The sequence below is a fragment of the Octopus sinensis genome, linkage group LG18, assembly GCF_006345805.1.
Source record: "Octopus sinensis linkage group LG18, ASM634580v1, whole genome shotgun sequence".
Taxonomy (NCBI): domain Eukaryota; kingdom Metazoa; phylum Mollusca; class Cephalopoda; order Octopoda; family Octopodidae; genus Octopus; species Octopus sinensis.
In genome coordinates, this window is record NC_043014.1 from 44,403,598 (window position 1) to 44,422,273 (window position 18,676).

At 36.8% G+C, this 18,676-nt stretch overlaps 1 protein-coding gene across 6 annotated transcripts in view; it reads right to left on the reverse strand.

Annotated features, from left to right (window-relative positions):
• Window positions 1–3,969: 3,969 nt before the first annotated feature.
• LOC115221734 (copine-3-like) overlaps window positions 3,970–18,676 on the reverse strand; it is a 59,587-nt gene continuing 44,880 nt past the window's right edge. For 3 of the 6 annotated variants that reach the window (XM_029791946.2, XM_036510944.1, XM_036510943.1), the window contains exons 14-16: window positions 18,218–18,454; window positions 9,195–9,224; window positions 3,970–5,090 (exon numbers count right to left, since the gene is read on the reverse strand). In XM_029791946.2, coding sequence (XP_029647806.1) covers window positions 4,380–5,090; window positions 9,195–9,224; window positions 18,218–18,454 — 978 coding nt within the window. In that variant the 3' untranslated portion in view covers window positions 3,970–4,379. The remainder of the gene's footprint in view (window positions 5,091–9,194; window positions 9,225–18,217; window positions 18,455–18,676) is intronic. The other 3 variants (XM_036510947.1, XM_036510946.1, XM_036510945.1) reach the window with 3 other exon arrangements.

Below are 18,676 nucleotides of genomic sequence, written 5' to 3' on the forward strand. Positions count from 1 at the left end.
AAAGCATGAGAAAAAATGTGAGCTGGGCCATCACAAGAGAAAAGGTTTTAGTGATGTACTATCTAAATATACATTAAAAAAAATCCATTGTGTTGCAGTGTCTTGTAAAACTTTGAGCATTGAAAATAGAGGTTGAATCTATGAGACAGGAAGAATTAACCGAGAAGAGTTATGTAACTTGCAGTATAGTTCTACACAGTTACATGGTCTGTAGTTTTACTATAGAGTAAGTACATAGATACAAGAAAAAGTAGGTAAATTTCCCTTAGATTATGTCCTATCATCTTAAACAACAAAACACATTTCAATAGATCACCATGTCTGAATTGAAAAAAAAAAAAGAAACAATTAAGACAGGATGGTCATGGCCAGAATGCTTTTGCTCATAATATGTGCTCTGTCAGGGTTAACCTGGAGTTAAACAACAAAAACATTTTAAGTGTACAACTATGTAGTATAGTCATATCATATGATATTGCTACACAGCTTTATAGAACACTGGAGGTATGCAGTTATAAAACTGGAGGTATGCAGTTATAAAATATATAATCTATAATGTCATATAGTATAAGTACAATATTATATACAGTATAGATGTACACTACATTTTTAGTAGAGCACTGATGTATAGGTATACAGCAATAGTATACAGTACATTTATAGGTGTGTATAATACATATATATAAGTGCCCAGTAATACTGGAAGATACGTTTATAGTAATGCAATGATGTACATAGTATATTTATACAACATTAGTATAGAATACAGTACACCTATAGTTCAATGATACCGTATGATATATTTATAGTATTAATGCATTTATAATAGAGCAGTACTGTATAGTACATAGTGAGAAAGGCAGAAAGAAAGAAAGAAAGAAAGAGAGAGAGAGTAAGTGAGAAAAAAAGCATTGTATCATCAAGAGATACCTTTAACTCATCATATATAAACACACTTAGTCATTCTTGTAGTATTTGTAATAATGCAACACAAAGTGATTTATACAGCATTTACAGGAGAGAAATGGTGCATAGTACATTTATAATGTACAGCAACAGTACAATGTAGCACATTTATAGTACATTAATAGAGTATAATACATTTACAGAACAGCAATGAGTACATTTTTATATATACAGCAATGTTGTATATTACATTTATAGAACAGCAATAGAACACCAGAATTCATTGCTGAAATACAGAAGATCATCAATAACAATCCCAGCAAGTTGATGCATGCCATTGCATGAGAGAAATATGTCTGGTGATGCATGAAGACATTCACTACTTTTCATTCAAGATGAGGAAGGGACAATTTCTGCCCAACACAATGCAAAAAAAGTGACTCCAGCACACCAAGAAGCTGACCAAAAAGTTGAAACCGCTGGAGCTAGACAGGCTGCAGTTTTTCTCCAATAAGAAGAATTTCTACCAAGATCAGATCAACTCCCAGAACAACATGTGGCTTGCTGTCTCACCCAACGACATGCCCAGAGTCACACAGATGAAATTTTCAGTGACTACCACAATCTTCGGTGTCGCTCCATTTCTTCTCTCAGAGCCTCAGGCTGAACACTGAAGCTACAGCCTTCTTCTTCTGTGTAAGGTGGTGAAGCCATGGAGTGACTGGGTAGTTGCAGGGAGGCTGTATATGTAGCAGCAAGATTCTGCACTGATACACCAACCAAAAGATCCAGGCCTGGCTGTTGGAAAATTGCTTTAACCCTTTAGCATTTAAACCGGCCATATCCAGCCAAAAGTATTCTGCCTGTTTTATGTTCAAACTGGTCAGATCTGGTCTCTCACACCAACCCTACAATATCGTTTTAAAAATTAACAGCTACCTCATCAAAATCTCATAGCTACAAGATAATGCAAGATTAGTTCAAAACAAAGTGGAAGAAAAAGGAATTAATTTTGGTAGAATAATGCAAACACTAAAGGGTTAATCACACAGCACCTGACATTTGGCCACCCAGCTTGCCTTTGGACTGCAACTCCTCTGACACCTTTGTTTGGGGCACAGTGGAATGAGAGACTAACAAATCTAGCTGCAACATGAAGGATGAACTGAGGGCCGGGATTACCAGGACCTTCAGGGGCTTAAAATAGAAGATAGTGACAAAGGCCTGTGGCTGGTTACGAGGTCACCTGGAGGTTATCATCGAAACCAAAGGCAGATTCACCAAGTGAGATCGATAGAACAGGTCATGAAGACAAACTGACCAATATTTGATGACTATATCTCAAAAAATAAAAACACTTTTATTTTATTCCTGAGACAGTCATCATACAAAGGAACACAGCCCAACCCTGTATAGCATATTTATAGCACAGCAATAGCTCAGAGTACATTTTTAGGTGAACAGCAATGATATATAGTACCTTTATAATCTATATATATATAAAGCTGAAGTTGTCTGTGTATGGCAGGTTTGGTAGCCTTCAACTAACACTATCTCCTCCGAGACCCTGCAGCGCAAGTTGACCAAAATTGAGAGTATGATAGAAGAAGGCTTGCTCTTCATTCCGCAGAAGATAAAATTCAGATCGGACCATGTTAACACCAAAAATTATTTACATCAAAAAGGAGCTTTTTTTTCTTATGAAAATCCCTATTTTTTACGATTTTTTTTTAAGCTCTGTCACCATTTTTCGGTGTATTTCAACCAGAAAAATGTTCACTTAAAGAGAATAACAAGCTACATAATGCAAAATTTTTACTTTTCAAAAATTCCAATTCTAAAGGGTTGAAACAAACCCGAGCAACGCCGGGCGATACTGCTAGTATATGATACATTTAAAAGTGTGTAATAATACACAAAGAGGAATCTTCTGCAATGCAGCATCACACCTTTTGTCATTGTTACTCATCATCTTTTTTGTGAGATTCAACATCATATCAGTTTTCGCCGTTTCTCTAGTTTTCCATCTTTCTCTTCAGCAGACATACGCTTATATACATATATATATATATATTTATATATACGTACACTTATGAGCATATACAAATGTAAAAATATTCAGTTGAATTTATACATACATAAAGCAATTACATATGCAAGCATGTTTGTGTATGTGTTTATACATACATATATATATATATACATATACATACATATATCTATATATATACATATATATATAATATATACATACATATATATACATACATATATATACATACATATAATATACATACATATATATATATATAATATACATACATATATATACATATACATATATATATATATATATACATACATATATATAATATATATATATATACATACATATATATATACATACATATAATATACATACATATATTATATATATATATATAATATATATATACATACATATATATACATACATATATATATATATATATACATACATATATATATACATACATATATATACATACATATACATACATATATATACATACATATATATATATATACATATACATATCATATATATACATACATATATATATATATACATACATATATATATACATACATATATATATACATACATATATATATACATACACACACATATACATACACACACACACATATATATATATATACATACATATATATATATATAATATATATATATATATATATACCAGTTGACAAAAGACCTGTACACTCAAGGTTAATACAAAACACTGAGATATTACCAAAAGGACCCTTGAAGGCCTACAAATAACAAGGACCCTATTTGCAAAAGGACCTCACATGGCTTAAAAAGGAGACTGTATTCCTCGACGATATTTTTAAAACAATATTAATGCAAAATTATATTGGACATAAAAAGCACCAACTTGACATAGTAAAGAGGGATAGAATCAGTTAAGCAGTTCCCTATTAGGGAGTTGGTTTGATTTTTTAATACCTTAAAATTGGTGTCTTAAAGCAACAATAAGAATTTGTTTAGTTTCTGTATTGTTTTGTGTTGCTTCATTAGTTTTTTTTTTTTTTTCCTTTTTTTTTTTTACATGTTTATAATTAAAGAATTCTGGAGAAGTTCAAAGTCAAATGAATTTACACTGGTACCAGTATATCTATCAACCACAGAAGAATTAAATGCAAAGTGGAGTTATTCAGAAGTTGAGCAGATGTAACATGATTTTATTTATAAAAAAGGGAAAGAAATCCTGAGAGAGGAAGTGAGAGAGGGAAGAGGGAGAGGGAAAAAAAGACAGAAGGAGGGTGATAGGGAGAAAGTTTCCTTCCAAAACAGGAATATTCTCTGTAATATTGGATGAAGAATAGACAAAACCTACAGAAAAAAACCCTTTAACAGCCAAACAGGAATTCACTTTAGATTCCTAAAATGACTGTTTTGATGTGGTTCATGATTTCCTAACTGCTGGATAAGGGGGCACACCAGGATACTGTGCTGGGGGCACATTGGGAGGCATCCCCGGATAAGGGGGTTGTGCTTGAGGTGCATACATACCAGGGTACTGGGGATGTTGCGCATGGGGAGGCATGTGAGTGTACTGTGGAGGAGGGGCTTGGGGAGTCACATGTGGGTACTGAGGGGATTTTGCTTGGTGTGGCATGCCTGGATACTGTGGGGGCGGGCCTTGTGAAGCCATGCCTGGGTACTGTGAGGGTGGAGCTTGTGGAGCTGAGCCTGGGTACTGTGGGGATGGGGCTTGTGGAGCCATGCCTGGATGCTGTGAGGGCGGGGCTTGTGGAGCCATGCCTGGATGCTGTGAGGGCGGGGCTTGTGGAGCCATGCCTGGATGCTGTGAGGGTGGGGCTTGTGGAGCCGTGCCTGGGTAGTGCTGGGGCGGAGCCGTGTTGGGACCCATGTTAGGGTATGGTTGACCTGGAGCAGAGCCTGATGCAGGAGCTTTGGAATAATCTGGGGACTTAGCGGGGGCTGGTGGTCGGGGTGGCGCAGAAGGTGGTGGTTGTGACGGAGTAACCGTTTGATCCAAGGATGCTGGACGCTGTGGTGGAGTCTTTGGTGGAAGGCGCCTCATTTTGTAGTAACTTTCAACTTGACGTGGTACTTCAGCCAAAACATGACGTGCAAGTTCAATACTACTTGCCTGCAATTTAAAACAAGAAAAAAAGAAGAAAGGAAATTAAGCCATTAAATCAAAGCAAAAACTACATCTACATATATACATACATATACATATATACATACATATACATATATAAATACAAATATACACACACACACACATAGATATAATATAAATATATAACTAAAATAGGTAAATCTGCAGATAAATATTTAAAATATATACATTTCATATATGCACGAAATATGTATAAAATGTATATATACTAGATTTATTTTTATCAAATGTGTATTTTACATTAACTATTCTAACCACTATACCTGATTTTACCCAGATTTATGTGTATAATCATATAAATATAATCACATGAATTTAGGATGTTTTGGATAAACTGCTTTAACCCTTTAGTATTTAAACCAGCCATATCCGGCCAAAATAGCTAATCTGTTTTATGTTCAAACTGACCAGATCCAGGCTCTCACACCTACCCTACAATGTTATTCTGCATAAAGTAATTGCACCATCAAGATCTTAAAGATATGAGATAATGCATGATTAATTCAAATCAATGGGAATCAATAGGCATTATGTTTGATTGAATAGTCTGAACACTAAAGGGTTAAAAAAATGCTGACATTTCTCTGTCACTCTGGAAGCATTGATTCACTCAGTTTCATTACATCCAAGCAAGTCAGAATTCAGCTGAAGCTGGGGTTTCGTGAAAATACACATGCAAAAACAAAAACATGGAAATAAACAAGCAAATATGAAGCCTAAGATTAAATATTACACAGTCCTACTGCAGATGTCCTTAGGACAAGTGTTTTCTACTATAGCCCCAGGGTGACGACTGGAGTGTAAGTGAATTTCATAGAAAGAATCCAAGGTGGTGCCCCAGCATGACCGCAATTTAATGACTGAAATGAGCAAATGATAAAGGAGACATACATACATACATACATACATATATATCTATCTGTGCCGGTGGCACGTAAAAAGCACCATCCGAACGTGGCCGATGCCAGCGCCGCCTTGACTGGCTTCTGTGCCGGTGGCATGTAAAAAGCACCCACTACACTCACGGAGTGGTTGGCATAAGGAATCCCTTTGCAGTGTGGACTGGATGCCAGAACTGGCAGTGTCACCAAGTAACTCACAAGACAAGTAATATATAGACATGGGTATGTAGTAAGAAGCTTACTCTTCAACTACATGGTTCTGGGTTCAGTCCCACTGCATGGCACCTTGGGCAAGTGTCTTCTACTATAGCCTCAGGCCAGCCAAGTCCTTGTGAGGGGATTTGGTAGATGGAAACTGAAAGAAGCCCGTCATATATATATATATATATCTATATATATATATATATATATATATATTATATATATATATATCTATGCATATGTCTCCCCATCATCGCTTGACAACTGGTATTGGTGTGTTAATGTCCCCATAACTTAGCAGTTTGGCAAAAGAGACCGACAGAATAAATACTAGGCTTAAGAAAATAAGTCCTGGGTCGATTTGTTCAACTAAAAGGTGGTGCTCCAGAATGGCTGTAGTCACATGAGTGAAACAAGTAAAAGAATAAAGGAATACATATATACTAGATGTACTTGCTGTGAGCCGTTGGGTCACAACCAGTCCAAGATGAAAATGTCAGTGCGTGGTGGCAAAGGGGAAAATACCATTTTGAACCTTCGTGCAATAAAATTCTTAAATAAAACAGTTCTTCTGCCTTTAGGGTGAAAACATAAACACAACCAAGTGTCTTTTTTTCTTTGAAAACGTTCAAATGGCCTTCAGCTTTTTTCCTCACTTTCTTCTTTGCCATTCTTTGTTACTATTGTTCCAAGTGAAATACTTGGGTACTTCAGCTTAAAGTAATGATTTTACAAAGTCACGTAAAAGCACCGTCCGTTCGTGGCCGTTTGCCAGCTCTGTCTGGCCCCATGTCGGTGGTACGTAAAAGCACCATCCGTTCGTGTTCGTTGCCAGCCTCGGCTGGCCCCCGTGCCAGTGACACGTAAAAGCACTGTCCGTTCGTGGCCGTTTGCCAGCTCTGTCTGGCACCTGTGCAGGTGACACGTAAAAAACACCCACTACACTCGCGGAGTGGTTGGCGTTAGGAAGGGCATCCAGCCGTAGAAACACTGCCAAATCTGACTGGGATGATGAAGCCTTCCGGCTTCACAGACCCCAGTTAAACCGTCCAACCCATGCTAGCATGGAGAACGGACGCTAAATGATGATGATGATCATCATCATCATTGATGCACAATGAAAAAAATTCTATCAATGTTCTTATAAGTCGTCCATTGACAGCCATATCTATCCTCATTATATATGAACACTATGTTTTGTTATTCTGTATATATATTTGTGTATTTTTCATTTCCACCACACTACTTGACAACCAGTGTTGGTTTGTTTACTTCTCTGTTTACATAGTGGTTCACCTAAAGAGAAAGATAAGTACTGGGATTGATCTATTTGACTAAAACCCTTCAAGGTGGTGCCCTGTACCCCAGCATAACTGCAGTCCAATGACTAAAACAGGTAAAAGAAAATAAAGGTAAAACACTACATTTTTGTTTGTTTTTCAGTTTCCTGGGAAACCATGCCTTTTGTTTGAAAACAAATAAATTTACAATAATTAATTTTAAAATTTTCAGTGTCTGTATATCAGTGCTTCAGGGTTATTGAAGACTGCCCTTCTTGTTACCAATCCTCACTTGTTTCCAAGTAAGGGTTTATTTCCCCATGACCAAACTTATTGTCAGAGAAGACCGGAAACACTGCTTGTATGACAGTGAAACTCATTTACAACAACTCACACGTGATGACAAGGCAAGGACACAGTAACTCACACACAGTAACTCACAGGCAGCAAGCTGGCAGAAACACTAGCACTCCAGTAAAAAAAAAATAATTACCCAATAATTTTTAGTATAGTACATATTTATTAACTTTATTAGTGGTATTTCGTCTGTCGTTACGTTCTGAGTTCAAATTCTGCCAAGGCCGACTTTGCCTTTCATCCTTTCGAGGTCGATAAATTAAGTACCAGTTACGCACTGGGGTCGATGTAATCGACTTAATCCCTTTGTCTGTCCTTGTTTGTCCCCTCTATGTTTAGCCCCTTGTGGGCAATAAAGAAATAAGTAACACACACATACAAAAATGTGTAAAATGATGCAGATTAAACCAGGTGAGGGACAGCAGGTATACATACATTTGACAGTCCTCTTTCAGTTTCCTTCTACCAAATTCACTCACAAGTATTGGTCAATCCAAAGCTACAGTCGAAGACATTTACCTAAAGTTGCTGTGCAGTAGGACTGAACTCAAAACCATACGTTTATGAAGCAAACTTCTTAACTGCATGGTCATGCTTGTAACTAAAAAGCCAAGCCTGTACCATATCAATGGTCAGCTTGGGACCAGTTCAGTTTTTTTCAATTTTATTATATTATTATATCACTGATTAAAAACTTTAACAACTTCCTAATAAGTAACAAAAAAAAAGTAAAATCAAATATGTATATTCTATACATCTTTTACCTTATTCCTTAATTTCAAATTTAAATTTCTAATCCCACCAAATATTATGAAGAAACGATTATCTCCCTTGTAATGCCTGTTTTACAAGACCAAGATGAAGACTCATTCTTTCTTACGCTTAGAGCAAACATGTTTGTGCATGTATGAAAGAGGATGAAGTACTGAATGATTTCATGCAAACACGTTATTGATACTTAATTCATTTTCTAAGGGAAGAAATACTGTGTTGACCTAGAGGAGCGGTCAAGCTATAAAATGATGCAGACTAAGCTAGGTAGGAGCCAACAGGACCTGAGAAAACGAGTGGTGGTCTTTGTCAGCAATTAATGGCTATAAATAGTTCAAAAGCAGAATAAATTGGTTTGTCTTGAGGAAGAAGAAAAGTCTAACATTTTGGGTAGAGCGCTTCTCTAGAGAGTGATACTTTCTGATGGTACTGAACAGATGGATCGAAAGCAAAGAGGCAAAGAGTAAGGGACACTAAAACTAGATCAAACTAAACTGTAATATAAGGAATATTGGCTTGGATACAAAATATATTACAATAATTAATAGTATACATACATCTGTACCACCAGATTCATAGCTGGATCTCTAAGGAGAGAGAGAGAAATATGGAAGATTAGGTCAGCTTGGGAACAGTTCAGTTTTTTTCAATTTCATTATATTATCACTAACTAAAAACTTTAACAACTTCCTAATAAGTAACAAAAAAAAAAAGAAGTAAAATCAAATATCTATATTCTATACATCTTTTTCCTTATTCCTTAATTTCAAATTAAAATTTCTAATCCCACCAAATATTATGAAGAAATGATTATCTCCCTTGAAACGCCTGTTTTCTAGAGTGCAGCATATCTATGTCAGAGTGTTCAAACTAGCTACCACTAAAATATACAACACCATCTCAAATTGTCTGATTTCAATGGAAAAACTGTTAACATTAATACATAAAGATTGAGATATTTATATTGATGAGATCAATACAGATAACTAATTACAATCATCCTAATCATTGTAATTACTTTTGTGTTATGTAAATTATTTGAGATGAGTTGTTACTAATAAGAGTATAACTTTTCAGACTAATTTACTGAATCTTTAGAAATAGAACCTTGTTTTAAAATGAGCTAGTGTAAGTAGATAGCTTCTGTGACCAAGTTGGTAGTGGAGGTGGATGCTCTGAGAGCATAGCTGCAAGAATAAAAATAGACTGGGCAAAGTTCAGAGAGCTCCTATCTCTGCTGGCAACAAAGGGCCTCTCTTTCAGAGTGAAAAGCAGACTGTATGATGCTTGTGTATGAACAGCTATGCTACATAGCAGTGAAATACCTATTTCTTTACTACCCACAAGGGGGTAAATACAGAGGGGACAAACAAGGACAGACAAACGGATTAAGTCGATTAGATCGACCCCAGTTTGTAACTGGTACTTAATTTATCGACCCCGAAAGGATGAAAGGCTAAGTCGACCTTGGCAGAATTTGAACTCAGAACGTAACTACAGACGAAATACAGCTACGCATTTCGCCCGGTGTGCTAACATTTCTGCCAGCTTGCGCCTTATATACAGTTTATGTATATTTCTATTACATAGCAGTGAAATATGGGCTGTGACAGCTAGGGACATACGTAGGCTTGAAAGAAATGAAGCTAGTATGCTTTGCTGGATGTGCAAATGTTAGTGTGCATGTACAACAGAGTGTAAGCATCTTGAGAGAAAAGTTGGGCATAAGAGGCATCAGATGTGGTGTGCAAGAGAGACAACTGTGCTGGTACGGTCATGTGGTAGTTATGGATAAGGACAGCTGTGTAAAGAAATGCCAATCTCTAACTGTGGTGGGAACCTATGGTAGAGGTAGACACAGGAAGACATGGGACAAGGTGGTAAAGTATGATCTTTGAACTTTGGACCTCACGGAGGCAATGACTAGTGACCAAGACCTTTGGCAATATGCTGTGCTTGAGAACACCAGTCAAGCCAAGTGAAATCATAGTTGTGGCTAGTGCTGGTGTCACATAACTGGCACCTGTGCCGGTGGTATGTAATATGCACCTTTCAAATGTCGGACTTCACAGAGGTAAGGTGATAATTGCCGATGCAACGTAATAAGTACCTTTCAAGCATTGGGCCTCACGGACAAATGACCGAGACCTTTGGCAATTCCTATGGAAAAGAACAAACCAAAAAGATTTATAAAAAACAAAAACAGAATCATTTGCAGGAGACCTGATGTCTAAACTAACACCATAACAAAGAATGAAAATATTTAAACAACCACACCATGTACCCAATCACATTTCATTTTATTATGCCACGCTATACATCACATCAATAAAGAAGTCTAAGCCATTGATAGAAACCAATACAATGATGGAGCTACAATGTAGCTAGAAGTAGTAACCAATTTTCCCTCAAATTACACCCTACTGTCTTAATCTGACTGAGAAGTGTTTTCATTATTTGACTTTGAAATGTTAGTTTTTAAACTGTTCTAGCCATTGATAGAAACCAAAACAATGATGGAGCTACAATGTAGCTAGAAGTAATAACCAATTCTCCCTCAAATTACACCCTACTGTTTTAATCCTTTTGAGAAGACACCCTACTGTCTTAATCTGACTGAGAAGGGTTTTCATTATTTGATTTTATAATGTTAGTTTTTAAACTGTTCTAGCTATTGATAGAAACCAAAACAACAATGGAGCTACAATGTAGCTAGAAGTAATAACCAATTCTCCCTCAAATGACACCCTACTGTCTTAATCTGACTGAGAAGGGTTTTCATTATTTGACTTTAAAATGCTAGTTTTTAAACTGTTCTTATCTAAACTAAACCTTTCCATCATACTTTACTAGCATACTTAACCCAGCAACTTTCTAATTTACTTATATTTTAATCACTGATGCAATATACAAATAAATGGAAAAGTTAATTGTTTTACTAAATGAAAGGAAGCTTTTGGTTACTAACAATAATTAATAGAAATATACATAAACTGTATATTACATTAGCAATCTGGTTATGGAGGGGACATGGAAAGGAATAACATAAAAACAAAACAAAAAAATAATAATTTAGTCCTAGATGTAAAGTTTCTAGGGGAAAGATGAGATAATCACATCTTGAATGCCTTCCAGCATAGGCCTGTTTAACCAAAGGTAATCTGGGGTTAAACAACAACCGTTATATGACAACAACCCTCGTTCAAGTATGCCCAGTGTAAGCTAGTGTTTTATGATGCCAACCAAGGAACATTACTGTGCAGTAAAGAAAACAAAAAAAATAAAGAAAAATAGCCTGGCCCCTATCAAAAATCCTTGTCTTGTGAGTTACTTGGTGACCCTACCAGTGTTAGGGTCACATAAAAAGCATCCAGTTCACACTGTAAAGTCGTTGGCATTTGGAAGGGCATCCAGCTGTAAGAATCAGGCCAAAACTAACCTTGCCTGTGCTAGTGCCACATAAAAAGTACTGAGTCCACCCTGCAGGGTGGTTGGTGTTAGGAAAGGCATCCAGCCATAAAAACCCTGCTAAACACAGACACAGTAACCTGGGGTAGTCTTCTACCTGGCCAGCTCCTGTCCACCATCCTGCCCATGCATGCATGGAAGATGAATGTTAAGCAATGATGATGATGACATGCATTTAATGGTTGAATGATTTTGATACAATAATGATTAAACATGAAAGCATGAACCATTCAACGATTCATTTACATCTCAAAGAATGCAGAACTAGCACATCCAGAATAATAATAATACATGATGCAAACACTGGACTGACCGACCGACTGACCAACCAACCACACACACACACACACACAAAATATATATCTATGTATGTAAATATTGGGTTTAAAAAAACCCTTGAACAGAAAAAGTTGAAGGTTGTCTGTAGGACCTATACCCACATCTTTAAACACTTATCATTCAGATTACTCTGATATATATATATAATATATATATATATATATATATATATATATATATATATATATATATGTATGTATATATGTATATATATTTATGTATGTATGTATATATATTATGTATGTATGTATATATATATATATTTATGTATGTATGTATATATATATATTTATGTATATATATATAATATATACATTTATATATATATATGTATGTATGTATGTGTATATATATATCATCATCATCATCATCATCATCGTTTAACGTCCGCTTTCCATGCTAGCATGGGTTGGACGGTTCAACTGTGGTCTGGCAAGCCCGAAGGCTGCACCAGGCCAGTCAGATCTGGCAGTGTTTCTACAGCTGGATGCCCTTCCTAACGCCAACCACTCCGAGAGTGTAGTGGGTGATTTTATGTGCCACCGACACAGGTGCCAGACGAGGCTGGCAGACGGCCACGCTCGGATGGTGTTTTTTATGTGCCACCGACACAGGTGCCAGACGAGGCTGGCTGACGGCCACGCTCGGATGGTGTTTGTTATGTGCCCTCAGCACGGAGGCCAGTCATTGCGGTACTGGCTACGATCACGTTCGGATGGTTTTCTTATGTGCCACCGGCACTGGTACCACAAGGATACAAATTCCATATATATATATATAATTGGAATGTAAACAAGCAAAGAGAAATCACTTGCAGTGGCCAGAGGTATGTATTTGAACAACAAAGACAAATAAGAACATATTAAATAACAGACAAGGGAAATTCTTAATGTACTGAGATTATTTCTGTTTTCAGAGGAGGTAGGGGCCAATTGCTTGATGGCAATTAACCCCAACTCTAAATGGAAGAGGGAAATAGTCTCAAGAACCAAGAATCCGCCAAAAGTGATATGTCATTAAGCAAAAGATAATATTATTATCTAGAGACTAGCGGACAGTTGTAGACATCTGTTTCTGTCTCAAGAAACATCATTAGCACAGCAGCTGTTCAACATCATCTTCAGCAGAAAAGATATTTAGACATATGCAAAAAGAGAGTAGAATAGATGAAAGGTTTATGTAATTTACATAGATGAAATGAAAAGGAGCTGAAAGAAATTACTCAAAGCGGATTGTAGCATATATCTGAACAACATAGATGAGTAAGGGTTATATTAAATAACATACCAATTAAAATGTAGATTTATTGAAATTAACTCGACTTAAATGAGGGGAGACAATCAGACAGTTTTTTTTTTCCTTAATGGCAAGTAATTCTTAAAGCTTGTCAATTTTTAGGTTATCTCCCTTCTTCAACTGAAGATAATCTCAAATAAATCAAAGAATTTATCTTTTCCATCATATATTCAAATACATTTTCCTTGCTTGGAGAGAGTTTATTGAGGCAGATTTTTTTTTTATGGCTAAATGCCCTTCCTATTGCCAATCCTTGCTTGTTTCCAAGTAAGGTAACATTTTTCCATGGTCAGACGTTTTCACAGGATAGTGAAAATGAATGACATTGCTTGATAACAGTGACACTCATTTACAACAATCACATGATGTCAAAGAAACAACCTCCACATATATATACAAATATATTGGCTTGGTAACTAAATTCCCGCCGTTTTTTTGAATATTGGAATTTATTGCAATTTTAAATTTTGGAATCTATTTTTTTCTTTGAGAATTCTATTTTTGAATAATTTTGGAATCTATTTTGTTTTCTTTTTTTTCTAGTTAATTTTTGTTTATTTTCAGATCATTAAAATGGAATGTCAAGTTAAGAAAAACTAGCATTTTCGACACCTCCTTCTTTTTGCTTTTAATTAAGGTTCTAAGGCTGCAAAAACTGTTCATGACATTTGTACTGTGTATGGAGAGGGTGCCATAGATGAAAGACCTGCTCGTGATTGGTATACCAAGTTCAAAAATGGAAATCTTGACCTCAAAGACGCACCTCGTTCTGGCTGTCCAGTTGAGTTCGATGAAGAGCGATTAAACCAACTTTTGCACAAAAATTCTTGTCAAACGACAAGGAATCTGGTAGAGAAAATGGAATGCTCCTACACTGCTTTAGAGAAGCATCTTCACTCAATGGGAAAGTATAGAGCATGGGTTCCGCATGCTTTAAGTGACAACAAAAATCAACAAGCCACAATCTCCTCTGGTTTGCTTGCTTGTCACTGCTCAACTCATGGACACAAGTAATGATTTCTTTACTGAATCGTTACTGGCAACAAAAAAATGGTGCCTGTACTATCAGAGCTTACACTCCTTTTGTGATTTATAAAATAATTAACAGTAACATACTGGAGTAATCTATATTAATGATATTTCCTACCTGATTAAAAATTAATTTAACAGTGGAGGAGGAAGATCTGAAAGCATAGTTGCTAGAATAAGAACATGATGGAGAAAGTTCAGAAAGTTATTAGTTCTGTTGGTAATAAGAGGTCTCTCTCTCTCACTCATAGTGAAAAACAGATTGTATAATACGTGTGTATGAATAGCAATGGTAGTGAAGTATGGTACCTGAATATAGAGAATATGTGGAGACAAGAAAGGAATGAAGTTAGTGTTCCCTGTCGAATGTGCAGCATTAGTGTGCAAGTATGACAAGTGCGAATGTATTGAAAGAAAAGTTGGGCATAACAGGAATTAGTTGTGGTATACAAGAGAAGTTCTTAAGCAGATAAGGCCGAAAATGTCACTAGAAGCTGGGATCACCAAGCGTAGATTGGCATATTTCGGTCATATTATGCGGAGAGAATCCCTGGAGAAGGACATCATGCTCAGAATGGTCAGCGGCAAGAGAGGAAGAGGCCGACCAAGAACCCGCTGGCTTGACACCATCAAGAGTGATACCGGAATGGACATGGCCAGTCTGAAGGAAGCGGCCCAGGATAGAACTGACTGGAAGACACTGATCCACAGTCATATTATGCGGAGAGAATCCCTGGAGAAGGATATCATGCTCAGAATGGTCAGCGGCAAGAGAGGAAGAGGCCGACCAAGAACCTGCTGGCTTGACACTATCAGGAGTGATACCGGAATGGACATGGCCAGTCTGAAGGAAGCGGCCCAGGATAGAACTGACTGGAGGACACTGATCCAACGAGTGACCGAGAGTTGACTTCGACTGAGCGGATAGAGAGAGATACAAGAGAAAAATGTGTTGTTATGGTCATGTGTATTAATGAGGACAAATGTAAAAGAAGGGCCACTTGCTTAAAGCAAATGGAACTTGTGGAAGAGGAACACCCAGAGGAAATAGTGATGGCTGATCTCAAGATGTTGAGCCTCACCGATTAGAAGACAGTGGACAGAGATGACTGTTGGTTTACTGTATTGGCGGAGAGCTGGTAGAAACGTTAGCACGTTGGGCGAAATGCTTAGCGGCATTTCGTCTGCCGTTACGTTGTGAGTTCAAATTCCGCCGAGGTCGACTTTACCTTTCATCCTTTCAGGGTCGATAAATTAAGTACCAGTTACGCACTGGGGGTCGATGTAATCGACTTAATACCTATGTCTGTCCTTGTTTGTCCCTTCTATGTTTAGCCCCTTGTGAGTAATAAAGAAATAGGTTTACTGTATTGAAGAAGACTCAATTGGCATGGCAAAATTTAGGTCACAAAAGTATTATTCATAGATCTGTACACTTGCCAAGCTTTGTCCTGCACCCAATCTGTCCCCATTAAACCTTCTCCACCTTTCGTTTTCCTAACGCTTGTCCTTCCATCACTCTTCTAATAAGGCACTGTTCAGTTGCTGCAATCACACGACTGCAGAAGCTATGCATATTTCATTCACCTTTACATCTATCTTTAACCATCCTCACCCCATCATAGACTTACCCATCGACCCTTCCTGATCATTTACCCATGTTCTCTCTTATATTCACCCTCGTATACCCCCAAGAGTATATTCTCTCGTCAACACTAGCTGCTATGCATGTCCAGTCCTCCCTGCCCTGCAATATCAACCCTCCGAAATTTCTCTCCCAGCCAGATATTTCATGTGGTCAATGACTTGCAGCTGTCCAAACCGAACACTAACCACAGCAATCTGACCAGTTCTGGAAGGCCTTCAAAGGCATTGGACATGGTCCCTTCCTCCTGACCATAAACGAATTTCCTACATAGTTCTGGGTTCAAACTACTATGATATTAACTTTGTTCTTTCAAATTATCATCATCATCATCATCATTGTTTAACATCCACTTTCCATGCTAGCATGGGTCGGACGGTTTGACTGGGGTCTGGGAAGCCAGGAGGCTGCACCAGGCTCCAGTCTAATCTGGCAGTGTTTCTACAGCTGGATGCTCTTCCTAACGCCAACCACTCCATGAGTGTAGTGGGTGCTTTTTATGTGCCACCGGCACGGAGGCCAGTTGGGGCGATAATCAGATTATAGTTTTATAATTGGTAATATGAACAAGTAACTCCCCTTCAGTAATAATTTGTAAGGCCTCTAACAAAAGTGAGGAACTTTTCAGAATTATCTTTGACACATACAAACTAACTAACTACAACACTTTAACCCTTTCGTTACCAAACCGCCCAAAGCCGCCTGAAAAAAATTTTGGTTAATGTGACCAAACTGCCCAAACCCGCCCGTATTTACCTATTCATATTTAAATGAGAATATCAGAGCAAATCTCTTTAGTACACTCGTGAAAACACGTATTATACTTCGTAAACAGTTCATCTAAAGTTTTGTACAACAATCGAAGTGTAATTTTAATTCCGTGAATTTTGGGAGATTTTTTTCCGAAATTTGTTCCTATTGTGTTTTCAAAATTTTAATTCTGACAAAAAATGGATACGAATTTCATTATATCAAGCAGCGAGTCAGAATTCGAAGGATTTTCTACTGAAGATCTTGATAAATCTAACTCCATGACTGAAAAAAAAAAGCACGTGGTATTTGATAATGAATCTGATGTTTCATTTTCCGAAAGTGAAAACAGTGAATCCGAGAGCTCTGACAGCGATAAAGAAAATGAATTGGCACCTGAATGGAGTGAAAATTTAAAAACTGTTTCTTTCGGTGATTTTTCTGAAGAAAGTGGACCAAGCCACACTATTTCTTTTTACTTTTTCGAATGAGCCTATTTGAAATCATTACGGCGGAAACGAACCGTTACGCTAAATGTAAACAAAGCGAAAGAAAGGATAGTTAGTGGTTTCCCACAACCTTAAATGAAATTAAGACTATTTTGCCATAAATATTATTATGGGTATCAGAAAGTTACCCAGAATAACAAATTCTATCGTAAAATTTTGTTGTATACCCAATTGAATATTAGCTAATAACCCATTTTCTATAGCGATGTTTGAACAAAATTTTAATAATTTTATATTCTGTTGAATTTACCTGTATCTACCTGCAATTAGAGTCACTTTGTGACAAAAATTATAGTATAGAATTGGTTGAGAACATTTCATTAAATCATCTTCCAAAATTCACGTTAATATATTGATAAATAAAAAAGTTATAGTTGTTTAATGAAACCAGACTAAATTTATGATTATGTTAGAAATTAATTGAAACACATAAGAGGTGTATTTTGGTCAGAAATATAGTAACGAAAGGGTTAATGTTATAATTCATACTCAAACAAAAATATCATCTGAGAAGATTTAAATGAATGGATAAAGATTTATTTACCTGATAAAATTCCCGGAAAGGCACAAATTGGACAATATCTCTCTTTGCAACATTTCCATTTGCAGCCTGCAGCAAACAGTTATCAGAATCAAGGATTTCCATGTCAGTAAAATCGGCATTACCAACCCCGACAATGATCAAAGACATTGGCAAGGTGGACGCGTACACGATGGCTGATTTGGTATCATTCAAGTCCGACAAAACTCCGTCGGTCAGCATCAGAAGAATGAAATAGGACTGAAAGTAAACATTTAGAAAAAAATATTAATAATAATCTGCTAACATGAGTTATTGTTATTATAATTTGGAAATTTTGGAAATTTTCTTGCTATGAAACTTCCTTACAGATGAAAAACCGTGGAGGCGCAATGGCCCAGTGGTTAGGGCAGCGGACTCGCGGTCATAGGATCGCGGTTTCGATTCCCAGACCGGGCATTGTGAGTGTTTATTGAGCGAAAA